Raw genomic sequence first — 26,785 nt, 5'->3', positions numbered from 1 at the left:
AGGAGACTTCAGAATGCAAGCTTCTGAAAATTACACTAGTGCTCCCATCCCACTGCTGAGTGTTATATTCTGCCTAGAGATGTTCATACTGAAAATTTTTACATGAGTGGCTGATGCAAATCCTTAACCCAGATCTTAAATTGTGTCTGTAAGACCAGATTTTTTTTCTTTTGATCTTTCACTTTATTCTTCCTCTTGGTTGAACTAGCTTTTCTCTCTCACTCATTGTGCTGTTTAATCATCATGAGTGCATACTGTTATTCCAATCATGCTTGGGAATTTTTTTCTTGTCATGGACCTCTAAGAAATGTGTATAGAGATAGGAAGAGTGAGGAAGTTGACACCACATGAGAACTCCATCAATGGGGTCCAAGTTCCAAGACAGACTTTGTTCATCATCATGATCTCAATGGCCAGAACAGTTCTTTATCCTAGTAGACACTCAGTGAGTATTTGTTGAATGAATGGATGGATGGGTGGGTTAGAAAGATTCTGAGTTGTGTTAGGGAAACTTTTCTTGTCACACCATAACCTGCTCTTCCCTTGGTCTGGCATCACATAGCTTGACCTGCCTGTGGGATCATCAGCCCTTGTGCACAGTGCTTCCCGGCTTTATGTCTGTGAACCATCAGCCTCCTCTCAGAACAGACTAGCCACAGCAATCAGGATGCCAATCTGTTTGTCACCATAATCACTTTGCTTGTCTCTTAAATGGTCTACAGAAAAAAAAAAAAAAAAACTTTACAAGAAGAGTTCCTGAAGAAAAATGTATTTGAAGTGAGGCATTAGGTTAGAAATTTCTAGAAAATTCTACCAACCTGTATTTTCTTTTTGAAAAATTGTATTTTTCACATGATTGTGATAGTGTGTTATTGCCTGGTTCTAGAGACTCTCTTAGCTGTCAGTTTTGGTTCTGAAGTCACTTTGAGATGTACTTGCTTATATTTACTATTGTTTGTGTTATGGATGCTAATGTGCTAACTTGTATTGTAGGTTTTTTGAGATGGTGAACACCATTACCGAAGAGAAGGGGAGAAGCACAGAGGAAGGAGACTGTGAAAGTGACTCGCTGGAGGTAATGACTTAGGTGTCCATCTACATTTAGAGTTCATTTTAAAACAAACTATTTGAAGCCTTACTGAGGCAGGAGGCAGGGTGTATGAAGGGTAGGAGACTGTCTGTAAGCTTTCCTTTAATGTTAAAAACAACTTCTGGAATCCCTTTCATAAAAAAGGGCTAAAAAGTTAACATCAGAGAATTTTTATTCCGCAGCACCAAGTGTTAGCATTTAACTTATCTGATAGCAAGTAACTATGCTTTATCTATGACAGTGTCAATGCATGGGCCATGGTGTCCTTACACATTTTCTATTCTCCTCTGAGATATGTGCAATTCAGACAAAGAAGATTCAGTGAAGATTCTGGTTGATAGCACGCTTGTGGCAGGCGTTAATATGCTACCCAGAGAACCCGAAACCATGAGAGATTAATGGAATTAAGAGAGGAGGGGATAACAATGACTTCAAATGTTGTTCTTTTCAACTGGAATCCTTTTACTAATGTCTGATGGACACAGATCACTATGGATACCTACTTTTATATGGTTTTTATTTTTATTTTTGTAGAGACTTGGTCTCATTATGTTGCCCAGACTGGTCTTGAATTCTTGGGCTCAAGCAATCCTCCTACCTCAGCCTCCCAAAGCACTACAATTACAGGCATGAGCCACTGCACCTCACTGCTGGTTACCTACTTTTAGTTTGTGTCCATTTTGTCTGCCATGTGTGCTGTGTGAAGAGGAGCCTTCCTCCACTGCAAGGACCAATGCTAGAGTGTGTCAAGAATGCTGACTCCAGCATCTTCAGTGTCTGAAGGATGACACTTCTCCAGGCTTGACACATGGCCACCATTTTCTCCAAGCTCTTCCCAGTGTTTGACTTGGGAGAGAACTCTGAATCCAAGTATCTTAGTCCACTGGGCTGCTATAACAAAATACCGTAAACAATGTGGCTTATAAATAGCAGACATTTATTTTCTTATAGTTCTGGAGGCTGGGAAGTCCAAGATCAAGGTGCTGGTAGATTCAGTGTCTGGTGAGGGCCTGTTCCTCATAGAAGGTGCCCTCTTGCTGTGTCCTTACATGATAGAAGAAGCTGACTAGCTCTCTGTGGTCTCTCTTACCGGGCCGCTAATGTTACTCTGCTCTGCCTTCAAGACCTAATCACCTCCCAAGGGCCTCACCTCCTAATAACCAGCACCTTGGGGTTATGATTTCAACACAGGAATTTGGAGAGGACACAAATACTCAGTTCATACCTCCAAGCCGTACTGAAAATTATATTTTTAATGTTAAAGTAAAATCGAAGAAACTGTCGCTCACCAGTCTAATTGGCATACTTATTTATTAGATCACATTGATAATGTCATCTCATAAACTAAAATTTTTATAAAAACACTGAGTTAGTAAGGTAACAGTTGAGAAAAAATTTTAATATAATCAATAGTTTGTTTTTTGAGACCAGCTCTTGCTCTGTTGCCCAGGCTGGAGTTGGAGTGCGGTGGCACAATCATGGCTCATTGTAGCCTCTTGACCTCCTGGGCTCAGCAATCCTCCCACTTCAGCCAGGGCATGCCACCACACCCAGCTAACTTTTTGTTGTTTGTTGTTTTGTTTTTGTTTTTGTTTTTGTTTTGGTGGAGATGGGATTTCACTTTGTTGCCCAGGTTGGTCTTGAACTCCTGGGCTCAAGCAGTTCTCCCGCTTCGGCCTCCCAAAGTGCTGGGATTATAGGGATAAGCACCACACCTGGCCTATAATAATAGCCAGTTGTTAACTCTGCCTGTAGTTAAGTTCTATGATTATCTAGCAATTGTATAGCTTTAATATTTGGAGTTAAGCCTAAGGCTCTTTCATTAAAGTTGTAAAAAGATGACGGACCTAATTTGGAAAAAAAAAATTCCTATGCATTAGCTTGCTGTCTATAGAAGTAATAGATGATAATACTTATTTATGTATGTTTTATATTTTACAATTTTTTATTTCTTATTCAAGCGATTGTTAGGAATTAGCTTTCTTGACTCCTACTTCAGGGCTCGTTTGATTATACCTTGTTATCTCTGTTTCTGTGTTAAATTTTGCTTCAGTTGATACACAGCAGTTTGCCAAGGTAAAACTTAAAGAAATTGAAAATGAAACGATTCTATCAATAATGTAGAATTATGAAGGAGATGACTGGAAAATTTATAAAGTCTTCTGCAATGTTACAAATTTCTGGCTTTTTTTTTTTTTTTTTTTTTTTTTTACCAGAGATAGCTATCCTTTGTTTCATACCCTCCTTTCAGGAATTAACTGCTTCTTACCAAAAATATGCATAGCCTAGCCAGGCTGTGGTAACCGTATTACACAAGGTTGGTCTTTATAACCGACTGAATCGATCGTTCACAGGCTCTACTCTGGGAACTATTCTAAAAACCATATGCATAGCTTAACACAGCTTTAATTGCCTTAGAATTTAGCTAGCTGATTTTTCTAAGCCCCAGGTTTCTATAATGTAAAGGAAGAAAGGGGTGAAAACTTTTCAAAGAGCTAGCAGGTGGACCCACTCCCAGATCCCGTATTCAGTATGCAGTAGTATATGGGGTAAGCTTTGTGAGAGACCCTCCCTAATTAGGCAATTCTATGCAAGCACTGGGAAACACTCTCACCAACTGAAGAAGGAGGGAAATGCTAAGGTTTCTTCCTAGTAATATCCAGAGGGTTTTAGTCAGTCTGCTGACCTCACAAAACACAGCTTGTATCATATTGCTCTGATTCATCAAAGTGCTCCTAACAGCCTTTTCAAGCAAGTTCAAGGATTCTATTTTAACATTAGAAAACATTCTGTCATGCCTGTAATCCCAGCACTTTGGGAGGCCGAGGTGGGTGGATCACGAAGTCAAGAGTTCGAGACCAGCCTGGCCAACATGACGAAACCCCGTCTCTACTAAAAATATGAAAAATTAGCTGGGCATGGTGGCAGGTGCTTGTAATCCCAGCTACTCGGGAGGCTGAGGCAGGAGAATCGCTTGAACCCGGGAAGCAGAGGTTGCAGTGAGCCAAGATTGTGCCACTGCACTTCAGCCTGGGTGACAAGAGTAAAACTCCATCTCAAAAAAAAAGAAAAGAAAACATTCTGAAGTCGGGTGTGGTGGCTCATGCCTGTAATCCCAGCACATTAGGAGGGTAAGGTGGGTGGATCACTTGAGGCCAGGAGTTTGAGACCAGCCTGGCCAACATGGTGAAACCCTGTCTCTACTTAGCTGATTGTGGTGGCGTGCACCTGTAGTTCCAGCTACTCAGGAGGCCAAGGCAAGAGAATCGCTTGAACCTGGGAAGTGGAGGTTGCAGTGAGCCGAGATCGCACCATGGCACTCCAGCCTGGGCTACAGAGTGAGACTTGGTCCCAAAAGAAAAAAAAAGAAAAGAAAAGAAAACATTCTTACATTTCTATCCTTTGATTTCATTAGATTAATGTAAAATTTCTGACCCAGAATGGCTTCTACAGTATTCCCAATGGACTTTAGAGCCTGTAGGAAGAATTCAAGCAGACTGGCTTCAAGAGCCTTGGCTTAGTTTGCCATTGTGCCAGCTAGTGATATTGCTGATGTTTTTTGTGGGTGTTCTGTTAGCAAAACATGAATGAATGCATGTTTACAGGGATGCTCTGGACTGCAGGATGGTGAGATCCATCATGGTTGTCCCTCTCCCTGAAGGTCCTTTTGTAGCCAGGGCACCTTTCCAACATGAATTATTAAGCCTTAACATGTATTTTTGCATAACTTATAACTCTCCATTATGTATTTGGTTACATTTCTTAGATGTTTTCAACATTCTTTATTAAAGTTATTTTATCAGCATCCTGCATATTTGATTTAAATGAATTCTTTAATTTCATTACCACAAACTGAACTCAAACTTCAGCCCATGAATAACAAACTAAAAATAATTCCTCCACTTCCAATTCTTTACAGTGGAAACAAGAAGAATTACTTTAGAGATCATCTTAACACAATGGTTAAGATTTGTATGCAGAATAATTATTTTCTGATGTTTACCTCAATTGAAGGTAGAATTAGAGTTGTTTCAATACATGTGTCAATTATCCTTGAAGCCTTTGGCTACCTCGGCCCAGAACAAAATAAAAATGTTGGCAAGGTCAGGAAATGCTACTTAATGTTTTTAACTTCACTTAGGGTGTTGTCAGCAGTCAGCAAACAGTAACTATTAATGTGGTTCTATAAACTACAAATGTGAAACTAATTCCTAGAATTTGAAAGACTTCTTAGAAGCCCAAAGCAGGAACTGTTTTTCATTCTGACTGGAACAATAAGGTTTATTTGAAGCAGTACAACTGTGAGAGGGATTCGGCTTCTTTCAGGTCACCAGCCCCTTCTTCCTTCTGATTCAAGCTAGATCTACTAAGAACTCCAGGCTGGGGTCAGGAGCCTCGGGCCCTGGTTCTGACTTTGCCAGCAGTCAGTTTCATAACCCCAGACAAAGTTCATACTCCTGCTGGGCTAAGATTACTTCATTCCTTAAGTTAGAGTTGAAAAGATGATTTTTTTTTTTTTTTTTTTTTGAGACAGAGTCTCGCTCTTCACCCAGGCTGGAGTGCAGTGGCATAATCTCGGCTCACTGCAACCTCCGCCGCCTGGGTTCAAGCAGTTCTTCCACCGCAGCCTCCTGAGTAGCTGGGATTACAGACACTCACCACCATGCCCAGCTAATTTTTGTATTTTTAGTAGAGACACGGTTTCACCATGTTGGCCAGGCTGGTGTTGAACTTCTGACCTCAGGTGATCTACCCGCCTTGGCCTCCCAAAGTGGTGGGATTACAGGTGTAAGCCACCGCGCTGGGCCAAGAGCAAGAAGATCTTTAATGTCATTTCCTACCTCTAATTTTTAAAATAATATCCAAGATTGGTATAAATTGTACAAGGTTATTTCAAACATCACGCAGTACCACTTCTCAGAGAAGGACTTTTCTGTCTTTTAACAGAAAGAAAATCTATTTCTTTTGATTCAAAGCTATGCTTTTTGACTCAAGGATGTATTTTGACATGGAAGGATCATGAACTCATATCTTAAGTAATTTAATATGTTATTATTATAATACGTTTATATTGAAATCATCAAACAATTGATGAGAGTTAACCAGCCTTGGTATCCATTGTTCTTCTTCCTGCCTTCCATGTCTTCATTAAGAGTAAAGGCATCTACCCAGTAACCCAAGCCAGTTTCCTGAGAAACCCCTCCCAATCCCCTCTTAATCCCTCATGCCCGTTCTTTCCTGCAGCCCCTTCATTTCATCTTCTCAGTCACTCCCCTGATCTCAGGTCTTCACCCTCTATCATAGCTTAACATGTCTCATGATTTGTCTCTGTTATCATCAGAGAAATCTCTCATACAGATTTAATCCTGTGACTCCCCAAATTAAAAACCTTTGATGCTTCTTTTTGTTTTTTGATACAGAGTCACACTCTGTTGCCCAGGCAGGAGAGCAGTGGTGCAATCTCGACTCGCTGCAATCTCCGCCTCCTGGGTTCAAGCAATTCTCCTGCCTCAGCCTCCTGAGTAGCTAGGACTACAGGCATGCACCACAATGCCCAGCTAATTTTTGTAATTTTAGTAGAGATGGAGTTTCACCATGTTGGCCAGGCTGGCTTTGAACTCCTGACCTCAAGTGATCCGTCCACTTGGGCCTCCCAAAGTGCTGGGATTACAGTCACCACGCCCAGCTGATGCTCCTTTTTGTAGAAGGAGGTATTTGCACCATACAACATTCTCACCCTTCTGGCTGTAGCTTCCCCTTTCCTTTCCACCCTGTGGTCCAGCGGGGCCAACCTCCTTTCCACTTTCCAGGTGGCCATGCTTCTCCGACCTCTGGGCTTGACATGCAGATGCCCAACCTCACAAGCTTTTCTGCCCAGTCCCACTTAGTGACCAAAGCCTTATTTTTTCAGATCCAGGTCCTGTGTCCTTTTTTCTTTGAATCATTTCTCAACTCCCCATCTTACTTTTTTCTCGTAGCATTTTGGCCCACTCCTCTGGCCTAGCTCTTCTCAATGCATTGTAATCTGGTAGCCAGCACTGGACTGGACTGTTAATGTCCCATGGCAGGATGGTGGCTTTATGCCCTTTTTAATCACATGAGCTCGCATGGTGCCAGGTGTCCAAGCAGAAGAGATTCAGTCTGAAGGGTCTGAAGCTGGGCAGTGACAAAACCAGAGTTGTTTTAATATTCGGTTGTAGCAATAATGGCAAAAACCACAATTACTTTTGTACCAACCTAATATCTCAAACTGGGAGGAGAGAGATATGGATGGGAGAAGGCCTCCAATCCGTATGGACCTCTCTGCTTGAGCCCGAGAGGTCAAGGCTGCAGTGAGCTAGAATTGCGCCACTGCAGTCCAGCCTTGGTGACACAGCCAGACCCTGTCTAAAAAAAAATAGAAAAAAAAAAGTGACATTATTTTCATTTGACTCAAATATCTGCAGGGTGATGAAAGACCTTACTGTTTTCTTTTCTGATGATTGGCCTCATATACCTTAGTAATTATGGTTTAGAATTTATTTTAGTCAGTTTGGAATCATCATGTAGAAAACTTTTTTTAACATCCTATTTCTATTTTTGTGCAGATATGAAACTGAATACCCAGTTACTTCCCTGACTGAGAAAATACATCACTTATAGTGTTGTATGATAGGAGTATCGATTCGTTATTCATTCATTCATTCTGTTGGGAACAGGGAAAAACCTTTTTCTTCTACCAGCTTATGTTCAATGGTCGGGGGCCTGCAAATTAACTGACAAAAGACAAGTTAATAGGAGAACAGACAAACTTAATTCTTTTGTTTTGTTTTGCTTTTCAAACAGAATCTCCCTCTGTCCCCCAGGCTGGAGTGCAGTGGTGCGATCTCGGCTCATTGCAGCCTCGATCTCTTGCGCTCAAGCGATCCTCCCACCTCAGCCTTCTGAGTAGCTGGGACTACAGGTGTGCACCACCACACCTGATTAATTTTTGTATTTTTTGTAGAGACAGGGTTTCACCATGTTGTCTAAGCTGGTCTTGAATTGCTGGCATCAAGCACTCTGCCTGCCTCAGTCTCCCAAAGTGCTGAGATTACAGACGTGGGCCACCGTGCCTAGCCAAAGTTTATTCATGTAGTCAATGCTAAGTCAATGAAAGAGACTTACACAAAGAATTGGCTCCCTAAACAGCTACAGTTGAGTGTTTATATATCATCTTAGTAAGAAAGAGGGTTAGGACTTTAAGAAAGTGAATGGTGGGGAACTAATGAGAAACAAGTGCGAGGAACAGAAAGTTTTGATGAGGTTTTGTTTATGCAACATCTCCTCTAGGTGCAAGTGGTCCATCTCTCCTCTTTGGTCATTAACCTCCTGGAGGTTATATTTTAGGAGGCATTGCTTATGTCTGCAAAAGAAGTTTAGATCAGGATTTTTTCTGCTGCTGCTGTTTTTCTGATGATTTCAGCCTAAAATCATCTTCTTCCACATCAGTGGGTCCAAGTGGATCTCACTAATGCACTCACATAGTTTTTGGACAGCTATTGAGTGGAAGGCAGGATTCCATGTGCTGGAGAGACGGCAGAGAACAAAATGGAGAAAACTTCCTGCTCTCACTGAGCTTACATGCTCTCATCTAAGTCCTAATCGGGTTCAACTCCACTTGGCTTCCGAGATCAGAAGAGATTGGACGCATTCAGGGTGGTATGGCTGTAGACTGAGCTTACTTTCTAATGAGAGATGGACAATAAACACAAATAAGTAAAATACCATCTATAGTATGTTTGATGGTGATCCGGGTTAAGGAGAATAATAAACCAGGGAAGGGTTCAGGAAGTTACAGAGTAGCAGGGACGTGTAATTTTAGACAGGAAGGCCTGGGAGGCTCATTAAGAAGGTAAGATTTAGGCCGGGTGTGGTGGCTCACACCTGTAATCCCAGCACTTTGGGAGGCCGAGGCGGGTGGATCATTTACTGAAATACAAAAATTAGCTGGGCATGGTGGCAAGAGCCTGTACTCCCAGCTACTCTGGAGGCTAAAGCAGGAGAATCGCTTGAACCTAGGCACTCCAGCCTGGGCGACAGAGTGAGACTCAAATAAATAAATAAATAAATAAATAAATGAAGGTGAGATGTGAATACAGATATAAGGGAGGAGAGATCCATCACACTAGATATTTGCACCTGCAGTGTTTTTGGCATTCTATTAATGTTATCAGTAGTTACTAATGTTTTGGCATTTACATATTAAGAAGGCCATACAGACCGAACATTAACAAAGCTGCCATTGGAGTCTTCGAAGTGATTACTCACCTAACGTGGTTAAGCCCCCGCCGAAAGTGCATGGCTTTTTCTAAGGTAGTTGTTTCCCTCAAGAGTGCAAGGACTCAGTGAGTCACCACGTCGTTGTTTGGCCTTGTCAATATTGTCTTCCTACACTGATTCTCTTCCCACTACTGGTTTAGATTGTTCTGGGCAGACAGCAATAAAGAGATGATTCTAGAAAAATTCTCATGATTGCCTCAGAATGAAATTCTTGTTTCCCTTAGCAACAACCTGATTTGCTAACCTATTACCATAGAAATAGAATGTAAAATATATAAGCAATGTAATGTTATCTTTTAGTTTTTAAAACCCTCCTTTCCCCGCCCCCCACCACTGTTTTTTTCTGTATTTGTCGTTAACAGACCTTACCTTTCTTGGTTTGAGGTCCAGGCTCTCTTCTACTATTTCTGGCCATTACATAGATAATTCTATATCCTTCTAGGCTGAACCAGTCTCTTGCGTCTTTTCAGCTTTCTTTCAAAACTACAATTTCAATTTCTATCTATATCTCGTCAGAATAGAAAGGGGAGATAGAAAAAGCAGCAATTACCCACAGAGATGGTTTTACTTAAATCACACTGCTCTTTTTACAAGTCCTTTTCATTTTTACTATCACCATTTTGCTCAACAGGAGTCAGCTTCTGTATCTAATACATAATCTTTTTAAAAAATAGTCTTCTGATGCCTTAGATTCCTAGGGGAAATGAAAACTGTAGCAGCCTCGTCGAGGTTTATGTATTCTTCACTGTTCTATGTAAGCATACCTGTTGTAGAGTTAGATCTGGTGGTGTACACCTGAGTCCTAGCTATTTGGGAGGATCACTTGAGCCCAGGACTTTGAGTCCAGCCTAGGTAACATAGCAAGACTCCATCTCTTTAAAAAAAAAAAAAAAAGTGCTGAGGATGATGGCTCCCACCTGTACTCCCAGCGCTTGGGAGGCCAAGGCAGGAGGATCAGTTGAGGCCAGGAGTTCAGGGCCGGCCTGGGCAACATAGCAAGACCATATCTCTACAAAAAATAGAAAAAATTAGCTGGACATAGTGGTGTACACCTGAAGTCCCAGCTGTTGAGAAGGCAGAAGTGGGAGGGTTGCTTGAACCCAGAAGTTCAAGGCTGCAATGAGCTATGATGGCACCACTGCACTCCGGCCTAGGCGACAGCAAAACACTCTTTAAAAAAGAAAAAAAAAAAAAAGATTGTAAATGTATCTATTGGAAAAATGCTTTCACCCAAGAATAAACCAATAATGATTCTAAAGGTTTGGTTTTGGGATCTAGCTCTTTTTTAAAAAAGTGCTCATCACATTTTTCTATAACTTGATTAATTAATTAAACAAATTATTACTAAGCATCTACTACAAGCGACATGCTAAAACTGGGTTAGAGTAATTATGGATGAAGTCCCAATTCTCAAAGAGCTCAGTGTCCAGACGAGGATGACAGAGGCAGCCCTATGACCTTGAAGGGCATTGTCTTAGTCCATCCAGCCTGCTATAACAAAATGCCTTAGACTGGGTAATTTATACCCAACAGAAATGCATAGGTCACCGTTCCAGAGGCTGAGAAATCCAAGATCAAGGCACCAGCAGATTCAGTGTCTGGTGAGGGCCTACTTTCTCTAGATGGTACCTTCTGTGGGTGCTCACATGGCTGAAGGCTCTACCGGGCTCCCTCAAGCCTCTTTTATAAGGGGACTAATCCCATTCATGTGGGCTCTAGCCTCATGACCTAATCACCTTCTAAAGGGCCTAACTCTTAATACATTGAGAATCGGTTTCAACATACAGATTTTGAGGGTGCTGGAGACGGGGGTACACAAACATTCAGACCGTAGCAGGCATTTATGCTGTGCTAAGGGGTTTGGATTTCATCCGGAAAGTAACAAGCTGCCAATAAAATAGATGCAGTGGCACTGACATGGAAAGCTCACGTGGAACTTTGGACTTTGGAAAGTTCACTGTCAACTTAGTGCAGAACAAATTGGGGAATGGAGCCACATGGAGGAGAAAAGCCTCTGAACTTTGTTTTGCAGAGAAGTGCTTCTGTGCTGCTTCTACAGAGATTCGGAGGCAATTGCAGTGAGAATAAGGAGTAAAATGGATTTGTGAGATTTTAAGAAGAAAAATCTGAGAACAGTTGACAATAAATTTGAAATATGGAGTAAGAGAAGGAAAAAAGCAAAATTCTAAGAGGACAGTGGCTACCAGATGTCTGCTTGAAAAAGCAAATGGATGTTCAATCTATATTAACAATATACTGTAATATCTTTATAATACTGGTGTTTGGAAACAAGTAGTGATCATTACCCTGTAAGCTCTTATTCTGTGATAGGGTTTCCCTAGTGCATAGGTAGTGGAAAGGATACAAAATCTGGAATCTTACAAGCTGGTTTCAAATCACGACTCTGATATATTTTCACTGAAAAAAAAATTCTGATCATTTGTAAATTGAAAGTAATCAGAAACCTACTATGATATTATGATAGTCAAGTGAGGTGGGTTATCGAAAGTTGTTTTTTTTTTCCTTTAAAATTATAAAGCATTGTAGTGTAAAATGGTGGTGGTACTAGATTCAGTGTATAGGTTTCTAATCCTTTGAGAGGGCACATTGTCAAAGTTGAGCTTCTTTAGTGATGGTCCCTGCCCTACCTCCTGCTGACTGGGTCCCACTGGTAGAATTCCGGCGTGGCAGGCACAGCATTGCAAAAGTCTAGACCACAGGAATTGGGTGTGGAGACTTGGGCTCCTTCAGGTGGCATTGTTTGGATTATGCTTCCTGCCTCCTCACAGGAGCCCAGTTTTAACTCTGAGTTAGGGCATGTTGCTGAATGATCCCTGCTGCCTGTTCCTTCACTCTGACCACCTACCTGATCATCTGCCCTGGACCTAGACAGTCTTCAGCTTTACGTTAGGCAGCCAGAACAGGGTTTTCTCTAATGTGCCACTGGATACTTGGCAATGGGTAAGCAGTCATCTCCCTTCCAGAGTTTGGCCTCTGTCCTGAGCCAGAGAAGGGTTCATGCTAAGGAGGCCAGTGCTCACTCCAGCCCTAGCATTGTATTAGGCATAATTTTCCCCAGAAGACACCACCTGACCTCCTTCTATAAGGGCTTGGAAACCTGTGGAAACAAATAACCTGGAGCTGTTAGGAACATGCTCCACCCCAGCCCCATCCTCTCGAGTCATGCATGTGTACCCAAGAGTGTGCAGAGTGATCTGATGAGCTCCCTTTGTAGGTAATGTGCCCTTTTATGATCTGTCTTTCGTATTTTGTAGTTGCACTATATCATATCTGAGTGAATTTGTTTTTATTTTTCCTATTTAGGGCTGAATTTCTGGAAGTTGTATTCAATTCTCTTTCAAGTCTGGCCTTTTTTAGAATATCTCATCTTCTCATTTTTAAATATTTTATATCTTTATGTTAAACGTACATATTTTATAACTATATTCTATCATATCTGACTTAATGAAGTCTTGAGGATTGGGATTTGTCATATATATTTTCACTGATGTTGAATTGTTTCCTTACATAATTTATATTTTTTGGATTGTGAATTCAACTTTAGTGGTGCATTATCAGTAAGAATTCTGCATAGCAAACTTCAAGGGGTCTACCATTAAAATGTTTTTCCTTTGTTTCTGCCAGGCACTCCAGGGATATCCCAGGCTCAAGAGCAATTATGAGTATTACAATAAGTGTTAATTTGAAGTTCAAACAGCCAGGATCAGCTATGGTTGAACGTGTTTAGAGAAGACCTATTTTTGCTCCTCCAGAGCTCAGTCTTGAGACAAACCAGCTTTCTTTTTGTTTCACAGTGTAGTGGGCTGACTTTTCTAATCTACCCTTTCATCAAGGGCCTGGTTTTGTGTGTTTCTGCTGTTTGCCTGGCATAGGCACTAGGCCATACTTCCTATCCCCTCCTGGGCATTAAAACCCAAGCCCCACATGAGAGGTCAGCAAACAATAGCCCTAGGATCAAGTCCAGCTCACTGTTAATCTTGGTAAATAAAGCCTTATTGGAACATAAGCATGTCCATTTGTTTATGTATCAGCTGGGCTGCTTTCACATCACAATGGCAGGATTGAGTAGTTGCTACAAAGACTATATGGCTCTCAAAGCTAAAACATTCACTACCTGACCTTTTACCAAAAAAACGAGCATGAACTCCTGCCCTAGGTTAATGAAACTGAAAATCCTGCCTTCATCCCTACCTTTTGAGCTTCAGGAGTTCTTGTGATTACCTGCTAGTATTCCTTTCCTCTTCATTTCTAGCGTCTGCAATCACCTTTACTCTTTAGTAAGCCCAGCTAGACATTTAAAAGTATGTCTGTTTTATTTTACCTATGTGTTTTTAGCAGGAGGCTTCTCAGGTATCTGGTCTACCATCTTGCCAAATCCAGAGCCTCTCTTCTACTGTGTTGGTAGCAATATGTTATTCTTTTTCTGTTTCCTTGACTTGACCATTAAATTTATTCATGTTAAATTTTTATTTTCTAATGGATTTGTTTAATATCATGACATTTTTCATCTACCTAACTCCATATCTATGGAATTTGATAAATAATGCTTTTCTTCTCATATAAAAAATGATTGTGTAATTCCCATGGTCATTTCCTTTTTAACCCATTGGTTATTTTAAAGTAAAGTAAAATATACTTTTGGCTGTCTTATTTTTAGTGTTCTGTGCTCAGAGATCATGGTCTTTATGATATCAGTTCTTTGGAATTTGTTGAAATTTTTCTCTGTTGTCTAATATGTGATCAATTATATATTTTTCATATATGCATGAAAGGAATCTGTATCTGGGTGCAGAGCTTTCTCTGTAGATGTAATATCAGACTTGTTTATTGTGCCATTAGATTCTCTATTTTAAAATCTGTATGCCAGATACATTCCTTTCTAAAAGAGTTCTGTTAAAATCTATTGTGGTTGATATTTGAGTATTTTTCTCTGAAATTGTATCAACTCTGCTTTATATATTTCAAGGCTATGTTGTTAAAGAGCATAAAAACTCATGATCATTGCCCTCTTCTTAGATTACTCATCAGTATTAACGTTAAGTTTGTTGACTTATACATGTTAGAAATCATTTTTTTTCCTTTGAGATGGAGTCTCTCTCTGTTGCCCAGGCTGGAGTGCAGTGTCGCCATCTCAGCTCACTGCAACCTCCATCTCCCAGGTTCAACCAATTCTCCTGCCTCAGCCTCCTGAGTAGTTGGGATTACAGGCATACAGCATCGCACCCGGCTAATTTTTGTATTTTCAGTAGAGACGGGGTTTTGCCATGTTGTCTAGGCTGGTCTCAAACTCCTGACCTCAGGTGATGCACCTGCCTCAGCCTCCCAAAGTGCTAGAATGACAGGCATGAGCCACTGCACCTGGCCAGAAATAATTTTTTTAATGGCCAACTCAGACCCTGCTGTGCATTGAATCTAACTATGGACTGCCAGGTTTAAACTCCAGCAAAATGTAGACTATGTGAAAAGCTTGTTCTAATGTTCTTTCCCGGGGGCCTGTAGTTTTGTGCTGGGTTTCTACAGGGACATGCCTTGATCATGTGATGGCCCTAAATCCTTTAGTTCAGTCCAACACAAAGGATGTGGCTTTGGGGTGATGCTTCCAGATCTGAGGAGGTCTTTACTGAATCCTTTCTGTAGATCCAGTTTTCCATATTTGGCTGACACACTTGACAGTTTGCAGTTTAGAGCTATAGATATTTCCTTTCTACATCAGAGATAAACATTTTCCTCTATTTTTCATTAAAAAAAAATGTTTCTGGGTCTTGGGGAGTGGGGGGTGGGTTGAAGTAAAATAATCCTGACTTTATCATCGGCAGCTGGTAAGATGTCAAAATTTTCTTCTTACCCAAAGCCTTTCAGTGGTTTTATTCCCCTGGCAGTGTAAAATGCTTTGGCAGCATCAAAAGTGAATAACAAAAGGACGATTTATTAGATGTGATAGACATTGATAGATGTTCATGCTAGTTATGCACTGTTTCATTGATCTCCAGAATCAATGAAAAACAGGACTGAGTGGGTAAAAGAATCCACATGGCTTTTGGAGAAGCACTTCTATGAAGTTAACTATGTAATCCCCACTGTATTTGTAACAGTTGTGAAAACATAAACACAATATCTGCTTTATGTTGGGAGCATTTATTTGTTCATCCTTGAAGCACTTCTTAGAACTTTGGCCTGTTAATGCCATCTGATAAGATAAGGAATAATGCTCTTGGAAAAAAATCGATGTTGGAAATGTAGAATGAACTAACGTTTCAATCTTTTCTCCCCGTTTTTCCTTTTGTAGTATGACTATGAATATGATGAAAATGGTGACAGAGTCGTTTTAGGAAAAGGCACTTACGGGATAGTCTACGCAGGTCGGGACTTGAGCAACCAAGTCAGAATTGCTATTAAGGAAATCCCAGAGAGAGACAGCAGGTACAGTAATTGTGGCTACTAAAAGCTGTTCTATAGTACTTTGGGTTGTTCATAGTATTTTAGAAAATATTGATGACATTCTAATGAATGAAACTCTGACATTGAGTCAATTAGCTCCTTCTGAGGTTTAGCTGCTGCATCATTCAGTGTTTGAAGTTCCAGACTGGTGGGGAAGAACGGGGCTTTCAGAGACTAGAAAAGAGAATGGCCCTGTGTGTGCTGGGCTCAGGTTGTCTTGGATAAAGGTGGATGTATTATATGAATAGATGGGGAATAAGCACTATCAGAAATGGTTTAGGTTGGAACCAGTTCTAAGTTCCAATCGGGCATGTGAGGAGCTTGGAAATTGTCATTCTATCTTAACAAGTGGAAACTGAACAGACTGAAATCAACGGCTCTTCTTGGATTTGTCAGTGAAGTTGCAAGGCAGGCAGCTGCCCCTGAAATTGGAGAGACTGGCGAAGTGAGAGACTCATAACTTACTGAGCAGAAGTCCATGATCAGAAACCTCTGTGGGAACCAGTGCGGGGGTAGGAAAACTGAACTGTAACTAACAAATCTCTAGAGGCCCACTGTGAAGTCTGAGTGAAAAACTCCAGCGGGACCCAGTCACTGGGGGCTGGGGGTGAGGGTCACACTTTCATGAGTTTTGGAGCTTTACCAGGTCCTCACAGAGACCTGAAATTAGAGAAATCCCATTGTGCTCCTGGCAGCAAGAAAGGAAAAGTCACCATTTTAAAATACGCTAGAGCATTCTGTTCTTAACAAGGTCTGTCCACAAGAGACTCTATTTTACCAGAGCCTCACCAAGCTGGGGGAAGGGGAGTACCAAATGTAGCCCAACTCTAGCTGTCCTGTCTCATCTAAGGGGGCTAAAGCTAAGAAGCACTTTGAAGCACTTGTAAAATTCACAGCCCAGGGGCACAGACTCACTAAAAGACTGAGACCTAATCATAGACCTATAGAACTCTTCTCCTGCCTGACTGCTTCCCACCATACCACTAAAAGCCTATTTACTGCAGTATTTTCACCGGGGACATCATGTCCACCTTTCTATAGAAAACTATAAGGCATACTGAAAGACAAAAAACACAGTTTAAGCAACATAGCAAGTGTTAGAACCTGAACCAGATATGGCGGGATATTAGAGTTATCAGATTGTGAATCGTATTCACACGCTTAGGGCTCTCATGGAAATGTAGAGATTGTGCAGGAACAGATGGTAATGTAAGCTCAGAGATGGAAATCCTAGGAATAATTTTCAAAAATGCTGGAGATCAAAAACAGTAATAGAAGTGAAGAATGGCTTTGATGGCTTGTTAGTAGACTGGACACAGTTAAAGAATCTCTGAGTTTGGGAATATATCAATAGAAACTTTCAAAATTAAAAAAGCAAAGAGAAAAAAGACAAAAAAACTGGGACAATATCCAAGAACTGTGTGACAACTACAAAATGTATAATATATACATTTTTCCCATTAAAAGTAATGGCAAAAACCGCAATTATTTTTGCACCAACCTATACTTGAAGAAATGAGTTGAACCTCACGTAGTGAGGCCTTGTGAAAGATGGAATCTTTTTTAGAAACAAAAATGTTGTTCAGGAAACTGAAGCACTCTGGTGATAGGATTACCTGTTGCTCACTGCTCTTGTGCTCTGCCTTATGGTTTATTTCTCCAACTACTAATTCTGTCTTCTCTCAACCTTATGATTTCTGTTGCCTTAGGGCTTCCCTTACATCTCTCTGTAAGGCAGTGCTCCTATAATTAGTGAAACACAGTTGTAGTGTATGACACACAGTTGTGTGTGTTGTGTATTCAAAGTCTGAAAGAGAGAGAATTTGATTATTTAATAGATGGTTATTATTATCCATATTTGGCCAGGCTTTAATGCTGGGCTACATCATGGGCTGATTCTGGCTGCCCTTGAGTCCACGTTCTGTGGCCGTGGTCATAGGCCACGTGACCAGCCTTCCTTAGGAAGGACCCAGCCCTGAGCTCCCCAGGTTACCTGTCTACCCCACATCTTCAATTACAGATCTCAAAGGCATCTCAAGGTTAACATGACCAAAACTGAACCTGGATTTTTTTCCTTTTTTAACTTTTATTTTAGAATCGGGGTACATGTGCAGGTTTGTTACAAAAGAATATTGTGTGTTGCTTAGGTTTGGAGTACAAATGAATCCATCAAATATACCTAGGTAGTCAGTATATTACCCAATCGCGAACCTAGATTTTATTTTTATTTACTTATTTTTTTTAAGACAGAGACTCACTGTGTCATTCAGGCTGGAGTGCAGTGGCCCCATCTCAGCTCACTGCAACCTCCACCTCCCGAGTTCAAGCAATTCTCATGCTTCAGTCTCCCAAGTAGCTGGGATTACAGGCCTGCGCCACCATGCCCAGCTAATTTTTGTGTTTTTAGTAGAGATGGAGTTTCACTATGTTGGCCAGGCTGGTCTCGAACTCCTGCCCTCAAGTGATCTGCCCACCTCAGCCTCCCAAAGTGCTGGGATTACAGGCGTGAGCTGCTGCGCCCAGCCGTAAACCCGATTTTTATTCCCAAATGTACTCTCCCTAAAGTACTCCTTGTGTCATCAGTTCTGTCTCCCCATCCATCCAGCTGCTCAGGCTAACCTCCAGGATTCATTTGGATTCCTCTCTTTCTCTTGCACTCCACATCTACTCCATCAGTAGGTCGTACTGTTTGTTGTATCAGCCTCTGCAATATATTCTGAATCTCTCTACTCTTTCCGATCACCACAGCTGCACCTCTAATCTAAGCCTTCAGGCCTCTCGCCCGGACTCCCTTCTAGTCTCTGCAGTCACCTCATAATTGGTCTCTGCTTTCATTCTTTCCTCCACTCCTAGTCCATCCTTCTTTGAGGAGTCACAGAGGTCTTTCTGAAGTTAAAATCAAATCATGCAGTGATAATGATGTGTCAGTGAAGGTCCATCGGTTGTAACAAATGGACTACTCTGGTGGGGAATGTTGATAATGGGGGAGACTGTGCATATTTGGGAACCAGGAGTGTGTGGGAAATCTCTGTACCTCCCTCTCAAATTTTTCTGTGAACTTACAAACTGCTCTAAAAAATAACATCTATTTTTAAAAATCACATAATGTCACTACTGCCTAAAACCCTTCAGTGGATTCTTATTGCAACTAGCATGAAACCCAGAACCCTTACTTTGAATCACAAGGCCACAGGCGATCTGCTTCCTCTGTGGCCTCACCTCCACTCCAGCCACACTGGTGTCTCTCTGTCGGGCATACCAAGATCAACCCAGACCTTCGCAGGATTGCCTCATTTTCATCATTTAGGCTTTAATTCAAATGTCAAGCCCTCAGAGAGGTCTTCTCTGACTACCCCAAACTGAAAAAGACACCCCCTCCCATGCAAGCACTGTGCCTGATCCCAGCTCTTTATCCTTAGTGCGTGACTTTCACGCTGCCTCCAGGCTCCGTATGTCATCCCAGAAGGAAAAGGAAAACAAAGCTTCCCAGAACTGCCCAGTATACTTTCCCCTCTGTTGCACTCGCCCAAAATGCCTACCCCTACCTACAAGGAACTAGGAACTCCAGCTTTTTAGCCAGCCATTTGTTTCTCCAAACAAAATCATAGAAAGAGGGAGGAATAGATATTAGGTAAGCAAACAGCTGTTGCTGCCTGCCGCTTCTGTAGTTTCATTCAATTTCATATTTGTTTGGTGTTGTTCCAGCATTTCCTCTTAGTTAATTCATGAGACATGATTACGGATTCTTATGAAACAGCAGTAGAAATTACTCATTAAATACCTAGGTAATATATATAAAGTTGTCATCTTAAAATTTTTCTTTTAGTCCTACAGGTTCTTAAGGATCATATATATAGATAGTATAGATTTGAAACAATATGAAATTTAACGAGGTCATCGCTATCAAATTGCTGCAGCCAAATTCACTAACCTTTAGCCACAGCTCCTCTCTTTTCCCCTCCTGATGGATTTAGGTGGACACTTGGAAGAAACTCACTTTTAAAATCATCCTGTTGTTTAAGTTTATTCAAATGCTGCTATACACACACAAAGCACACCAATACCAACAAGGTGTTTCAGCTCCTGTTCTGTAACAATGCAGTTGGTATATGTGATTTGCGCATGACAAGCCCTTACCTTGAACAGCTGGTGCAGGGCATCTTCTTATTAACAATATAAAGAGATTGCTGACAAGTCTATTATTGTGAAGATACAGCAACCAAAGTTGTTTCTATCCATGTGACCTGGAGGGGTGTGGACATTCTGTTGAAAAAGATAGCAGTTACAGTTACAAAGGATAATTACAAAAGTAGTGTGATGTGAATAATGCATGATACAACCTCTGTACACTAAACTCCCATCTGTAAAGAAGGATCAGAGCAACGGAAACAATTTCTCCTCTGTTTCCTTCATGTTCGAAAACCACTTTGTTAGAGAATGAAAGTGGTTGTAAGAGAGAAGAGGTAGATTTAGTATGTTCTCATCATCTACCCCCAACTAGTTGTTAATCTCAGGTTGGCTTTCTCTTCTGATATTCTACATATCCTGAACTGGTTATTTTTTTTTTTAATTTTATTTATTTTATTTTTGAGATGGAGTTTCGTTCTGTCGCCCAGGCTGGGGTGCAGTGGTATAATCTCGGCTCACTGCAACCTCCGCCTCCTGGATTCAAGTGATTCTTCTGCCTCAGCCTCCCAAGTAACTGGGATTACAGGCACCTGCCACTACGCCCAGCTAATTTTTATATTTTTAGTAGAGACAGGGTTTCACCATGTGGACAGGCTGGTCTTGAACTCCTGACCTCAAGTGATCTGCCCACCTTGGCCTCCCAAAGTGCTGGGATTACAGGAGTGAACCACTGCACCCTGCCATGGACTGGTTATTTCTATGTCATTTTTCACCCAGCTGTATATGAGAGACAACAGGGGAGCTTTTAAAAATACTGATGCTCAAGCTCTACTTCCAAAAATCCTAGGGCGGTCCTGGAAATTAGAAGCCCTTTAGGAAATGTAAATACCGGCCGGGCGCGGTGGCTCAAGCCTGTAATCCCAGCACTTTGGGAGGCCGAGACGGGCGGATCACGAGGTCAGGAGATCGAGACCATCCTGGCTAACCCGGTGAAACCCCGTCTCTACTAAAAAATACAAAAAAAAAAAAACTAGCCAGGCGAGGTGGCGGGCGCCTGTAGTCCCAGTTACTTGGGAGGCTGAGGCAGGAGAATGGCGTGAACCCGGGAGGCGGAGCTTGCAGTGAGCTGAGATCTGGCCACTGCACTCCAGCCCGGGCGACAGGGCGACAGAGCGAGACTCCGTCTCAAAAAAAAAAAAAAAAAAAGGAAATGTAAATATCCAGTTAAGGTTGGCAACCACTGGTCTAGATGGTTAGCAGTGGGGATTTGACTCAAAGGGAGTGTCTGGGAGATACCTATAGATTAATAGTTTTGTCAAAACCAAATATATAAGTATCTCTGATTATCTAGTCCATTTCTTCTTTCCTTGTTACAAGTAATTGAGAAGAAATATGATTTTCTTATAATTCTCATAGACAAGACTAATTTGTTGATGTGAACAAATTATAATTCCATCCTTGTTTAATGCTTGGCACTTACACTTAGTGAAAATGCTGGGTGTTTGTACTATTTTCTATATTGGAAAAGAGTACGTGTCCTTAGCTAGGTTGGATTCTGACCATTATTGCAAATTTTGACCTATCTCCTTAGTTTAATAAGGTAAGGATATTGCTTCTCCAGGATCTTAAGTTTAAGCATTGATGTTTTGATTTTCAGTGGAGAATCAGAAGGTGGGAGCCTTATGATTAATAATTAACTGAGGACCCAGTATGGTGGTGCATGCCTGTAATCTCAGCACTTTGGGAGGCTAAGGCTGGCAGATCACTTGAACTCAGGAGTTTGAGATTAGCCTGGGCCACATGGTGAAACAAAAAATACAAATATTAGCTGGGCATGGTGGTGCACGCCTGTAGTCACAGCTACTCGGGAGGTTGAAATGGGAGCATTGCTTGAGCCTGGGAGGCTGAGGGTGCAGTGAGCTGTAATCGTGCCACTGCATTCCAGCCTGGGTGACAGAGAGAGACCCTGTCTTAAATAATCATCATCGTCATCATCATCATCATCTGAGTTAGTTGGTTGTTTCAGATTTTTCTTTATCTCTTAACTCTGTAGAATACAGAGGCACAGTATTTGCCACTAATCCATATCAATAGCAGTTGTGAGCCAGGTGTGTTGACTCACACCTGTAATTCCAGCCCTTTGGGAGGCTGAGGTGGGCAGATCACCTGTGGTCAGGAGTTCAAGACTAGCCTGGCCAACATGTTGAAACTCCATTTCAACTAAAAATGCAAAAATTAGCCAGGTGTGGTCGCAGCCGCCTTTAATCCCAGCTACTTGGGAGGCTGAGGCAGGAGAATCGCTTGAACTCGGGAGGCAGAGGTTGCAGTGAGCTAAGATCGCGCCATTGCATCCCAGCCTGGGCGACAAGAGCGAAACTCCATCTCCAAAAAAAAAAAAAAAAAAGAGAGAAGGTATGAACTAACATCAAAGTGTTTTAACCCTCATGGAAGAAGCAACTTGTAAATACCCTTATAGTTGAGAGTCATTACCTAAATATCTTATTGGTAACACTGTATATTGGTATTTCTGGTGTTATCTCACTCAAGCAATTATCAAAATGTTGTTGCTATCTCTAACTGGTATACTATTAAAGTGCTCATTTTAATACCTGCCCTTCATAGTTCCTAAAGCAATTCTAAAGAAAAAAAGAATAATCGATCTAAAATGCAAGTATTTTGTTGTTTTTATTGCTGTTGGCTGCTTTCTGGAAATATTACACAGATAATAAAAATTAATTTAAATTAAGTGAATTTAAATTTTTATAAACTAATTGCTTTAGCTATAGTACTTACTCTAAAAAGCTTATTGAAAATAGCATTATTCAATATTAACCAATGGATTTGTCAGTGTAAGATCTAAGGATTTCCTATATGTAGGACTGAAGCAAGTGTGAGACATCAGGTTTGCACTAATGTGCATTATTAGTGTATTTCACACCGGTAGCCTCCATTATAGGAGATATATATATTCGATTTAGATTCGATTTAGATTTTATAGACAGAGAGAGAGAGAGAGGAATTCCTTTGAGTCTGTATTTATTGTTGCTGACACCCTACAATATTTAGCTTCTTAAGTAAAATTTGAGGCTACAGATTTGGACTGAGCTCCTGCACTAGGCTCCAGCAGACCAGCCTGTGGAACCATGCTAGGGTTCCACATCACCAAACCAAAACTAAGCAGTTTACTTGTAAGATCTGGCCTTCTGAAAAATCAGGAGAGAGATGATAGCCAAATTATCAAACAGGCCAATTTTCAAAAAAAAAAAAAACAAAACAGAGTCACAGGGACTGATCAAAAGGCACCCAGCCAACCTGAGCTGGCATGATAAGGAAGTCCCCTCTGCTTTAACCCCTGCAAGGGAAGTAACCTGAACTAACCTAACATTAACCACTTGGCTTTTGCTCTGTGTTGTTTTTGTTCCTGCTCAAGCTACCTTACAAAAGAAAACCCACTGTTCTGCCATGCCCAGTGGACCTCCTATTTGGATTGGATACTGCCTGGCTCATGAATCATGAATAAAAGCCAATTTGATTTTTAAAACTCAATTTGCTGAAATTATGTTCTTTGGCAAGCAGTAAAATAATTCATTAGGGCTACATTAAATTCAGGGTGCTTAAGAGTCTATAAAGCTTTACAGTACTTCCAATAACTATCAAAAGTGTTGTTCTGCTCCAGAAATATAAAATAACTTTCATAATTTGAATCAGCAACATATATCAAGTACATAATTTTGAAGTCACACTTTCAATGTGGAGGCTTCATGAGGATTAGGTAAAAATCATGATATAATAGAATTAGTGGACACAGTAAGGTGAAGATTTTGATGCAAGGGGCTCAAAGAGATTTGACCTATGAGTGGTTTTATGTTTGCTGTTGAAGAATTGACGGGCCTTTCAGGAAGTTCTGGAATGTACATTAAAGTTATTTGCAAGTTTTGTCTTCCTGGGCAGGAGTCTCCTGATTATTAGTAAATTGTGATAGTAAAGTTTTATAGTCAATAATAAAGTTGTGTTGATGAGGCCAGTAGAATAGAAAGTCATGTTAATGTTAATATGTTAATATGGAGAGTAAACTGTGTGGACGATTTCAGTTCTCCTGGGTTTGAATCTTAGCTCTGTCACTTACTAGCTTTGGGATCTTGGGCAAGTTAGTCATCCTCTCTGTGAATCAGTTTCCTCATCTGTAAAATGGGCATACCAACACTACCTTCTCATGGAAATGAATTAACGTATACAACTGGCTTAGTACCTGACACATTTCCCCTCAAATCCTACCACACCTTCAACCTCATAGAATTTACCTTAGGAGAAATAAAGGCCTTAAATGGTCATTTTGGTTTCACATATGGACATATATTTGGCTGACATTTTCCATTTGTATTGTTTAAATTTATACAGTAAAGTCTGGCTACATAATTAACTCATTGACAATTGCATGTCTTTTAGATACTCTCAGCCCCTGCATGAAGAAATAGCATTGCATAAGCACCTGAAGCACAAAAATATTGTCCAGTATCTGGGCTCTTTCAGTGAGAATGGTTTCATTAAAATCTTCATGGAGCAGGTCCCTGGAGGTAAGAGATATTTCTTTCTTTAAAAAGTGTGAATTTTTAGAGCCTTGAAGGGGAGTAAACTTGAATGGGATTTACTAGAGTACAGGTCTTCATCTGTGTAAACTGAGAGAAAAATTGGACGTGTGACATTACCTCCAGTTAGGAGATGTCAACCATAAATGATGAGATTTAGAAAATATCCTAATGTATAGAGTTTATTCTGGTGCAAAGCTTGAGGATAGCCACCCAGGAAACACAGACTCCAAAAGAATGGGCCAGTGTTCCAAAGTGAGGAAGTTCATGTTTCACTTATATAGGCCGAAGACTAACGGGGTGGCAACATCTTCTACACAAGGTCATTACATTTAAGTGGTTACAGCTTTATATTCCAAGGTATATTATTTTAATATTCCATAAGGAGGGGTAATGGTCTCAAGGGATCTTTTCTTTGGCACTATTCAGTCTTTCCCAATCATTTACAGGACAAAAATGCGGAAGAGATTTAGCCTATAATCGCGGAATCAGAAGTTACAACCGAATGCTACATGACTCAGGCCACAAAGTCACATTCCTTAAATAATAATAAGGCTTAAATAATTTAAAGTTCCAGAAGCTTTACAAGTGAATTATGTAATTTCACAGAGACAATACATAAATATGGAAACCATTTCAGGATCAATCATCATGACTTGAATTAAAGTTAGCAGTAGACATTGGCCTTTTACTTAGACATATTTGATAGCAATCATCTTTAGAGTAGGGATATTTGCAAATTCATGTTTGAGCCCAATATCTAGTACAGCTCCTGGGCCACTGTGAAGAACCAATGAATATTAGCTTAAAGTGCTGTTACATTATTAATACACTTTAAAGAGCTCATTTGAATGAGGATTTATTTACTATTTATCCCTACTTTACAGGAAGTCTTTCTGCTCTCCTTCGTTCCAAATGGGGTCCATTAAAAGATAATGAGCAAACAATTGGCTTTTATACAAAGCAAATACTGGAAGGATTAAAATATCTCCATGACAATCAGATAGTTCACCGCGACATAAAGGTAAGGTGCACCAGCATTCATTTTCATGAGTTCTTTCTTTGCTGGGTTATTATTTTACTTGCAAAAGTCATATTGTGTTATGAGTATTAATTTAGAATGGTGAATAAGTAAATCTTAGAAACAGCAGAAATATAAGAAATCGTTTACCCCTGAATCAGTTCTTTATGTTCATGTCTTAATGCTTTTGCTCAAAGAACAAACTGCTTAACTGCATTCAGCCAACAAGATTGTGCTCCCACTACACAATGTTTCCTAGGAACTCTGTGGTGTGGGATGCAGCTGTCTAAAGTTAAATGGGAGATGGCCCCTGGTCCTGAGGAACTTACAGGCTGGTTAATCTTTGTATCCTTGCCCATAGTAGCTACTCAGTAAATACTTATTGAATCAATAAATGAATAGTTAGAAGAAAAAAAAATTCCCTTTTCTCACAAGTATCACATATTCATTGATTGAACTATAATTATAAGGTATAGATTCTCTAAAATAAGCTAAAATAATAACTTTACGTTCTCTTTTTAAAAAGAAAATTCAGAACTAATACATTTTTTACAAAGTGTGGACTATTGAAAATAAGTTAATATTACTACCCTAAAAATCAACCAAAATGCCCATTTATCTATCATGCCTCTACATATTCCAGGAAAAGAAGTAAAGAAACATAGAAAAGAAAATAAAGTAACTGGAAAGTTATGAAAATCATAATTTAATTATACATACATCATTATATCTCTGTAAATAGCAACAAGCTCTAACCAGTTAGGAATCATATTTGATCTTGTGATCTGAGTAGCAGATTATGAAGAACTTACAACCGCCCAATGAGTTCCTGTTGCCCACTGACCAGATAGAGCTGATTTCTCAAGATGTAAGAATTGCAACTGAGAGTTTAATACACATAGAGATGGCCAAACAAGATATTGGATTTTATAATTATTCAAATCAGCCGCTCCAAAAATTTAGAGGCTAAGGTTTTCCAGAGATAGTTTGGTGAGCAGGGGGCTAGGGTCTGGGTGGTTGGGGATGCAATTATACAGGTGTGGAAAATAGTTCTTATGTGTTGAGTCCAGTTCTGGGTGGGGGCTACAGGACTGGCTGAGTCCAGAGTCACAGGTCTGGGTGATGCCATCTGATAGTCAGAAATGGAGAAGCCTGTAAAGACATTTCAAAAGGCCAGTCTTTGGTTCTATAATAGTGATG

The 26,785-nt window shown here is 40.5% G+C and overlaps 1 protein-coding gene across 7 annotated transcripts in view; it reads left to right on the top strand.

Annotated features, from left to right (window-relative positions):
- Positions 1 to 26,785, top strand: part of MAP3K5 (mitogen-activated protein kinase kinase kinase 5) — a 244,579-nt gene that overhangs the window by 162,312 nt on the left and 55,482 nt on the right. For all 7 annotated transcript variants that reach the window (XM_074037095.1, XM_065543439.1, XM_065543438.1 and 4 more), the window contains 4 exons: positions 994 to 1,075; positions 15,699 to 15,832; positions 24,425 to 24,552; positions 25,452 to 25,588. In XM_074037095.1, coding sequence (XP_073893196.1) covers positions 994 to 1,075; positions 15,699 to 15,832; positions 24,425 to 24,552; positions 25,452 to 25,588 — 481 coding nt within the window. The remainder of the gene's footprint in view (positions 1 to 993; positions 1,076 to 15,698; positions 15,833 to 24,424; positions 24,553 to 25,451; positions 25,589 to 26,785) is intronic.

Source organism: Macaca fascicularis, chromosome 4 (assembly GCF_037993035.2).
Source record: "Macaca fascicularis isolate 582-1 chromosome 4, T2T-MFA8v1.1".
In the NCBI taxonomy this organism is placed as follows: Eukaryota; Metazoa; Chordata; class Mammalia; order Primates; family Cercopithecidae; genus Macaca; species Macaca fascicularis.
Note: the sequence above shows the minus strand (reverse complement) of the source record. Positions and strands in the feature narration are given on the sequence as shown.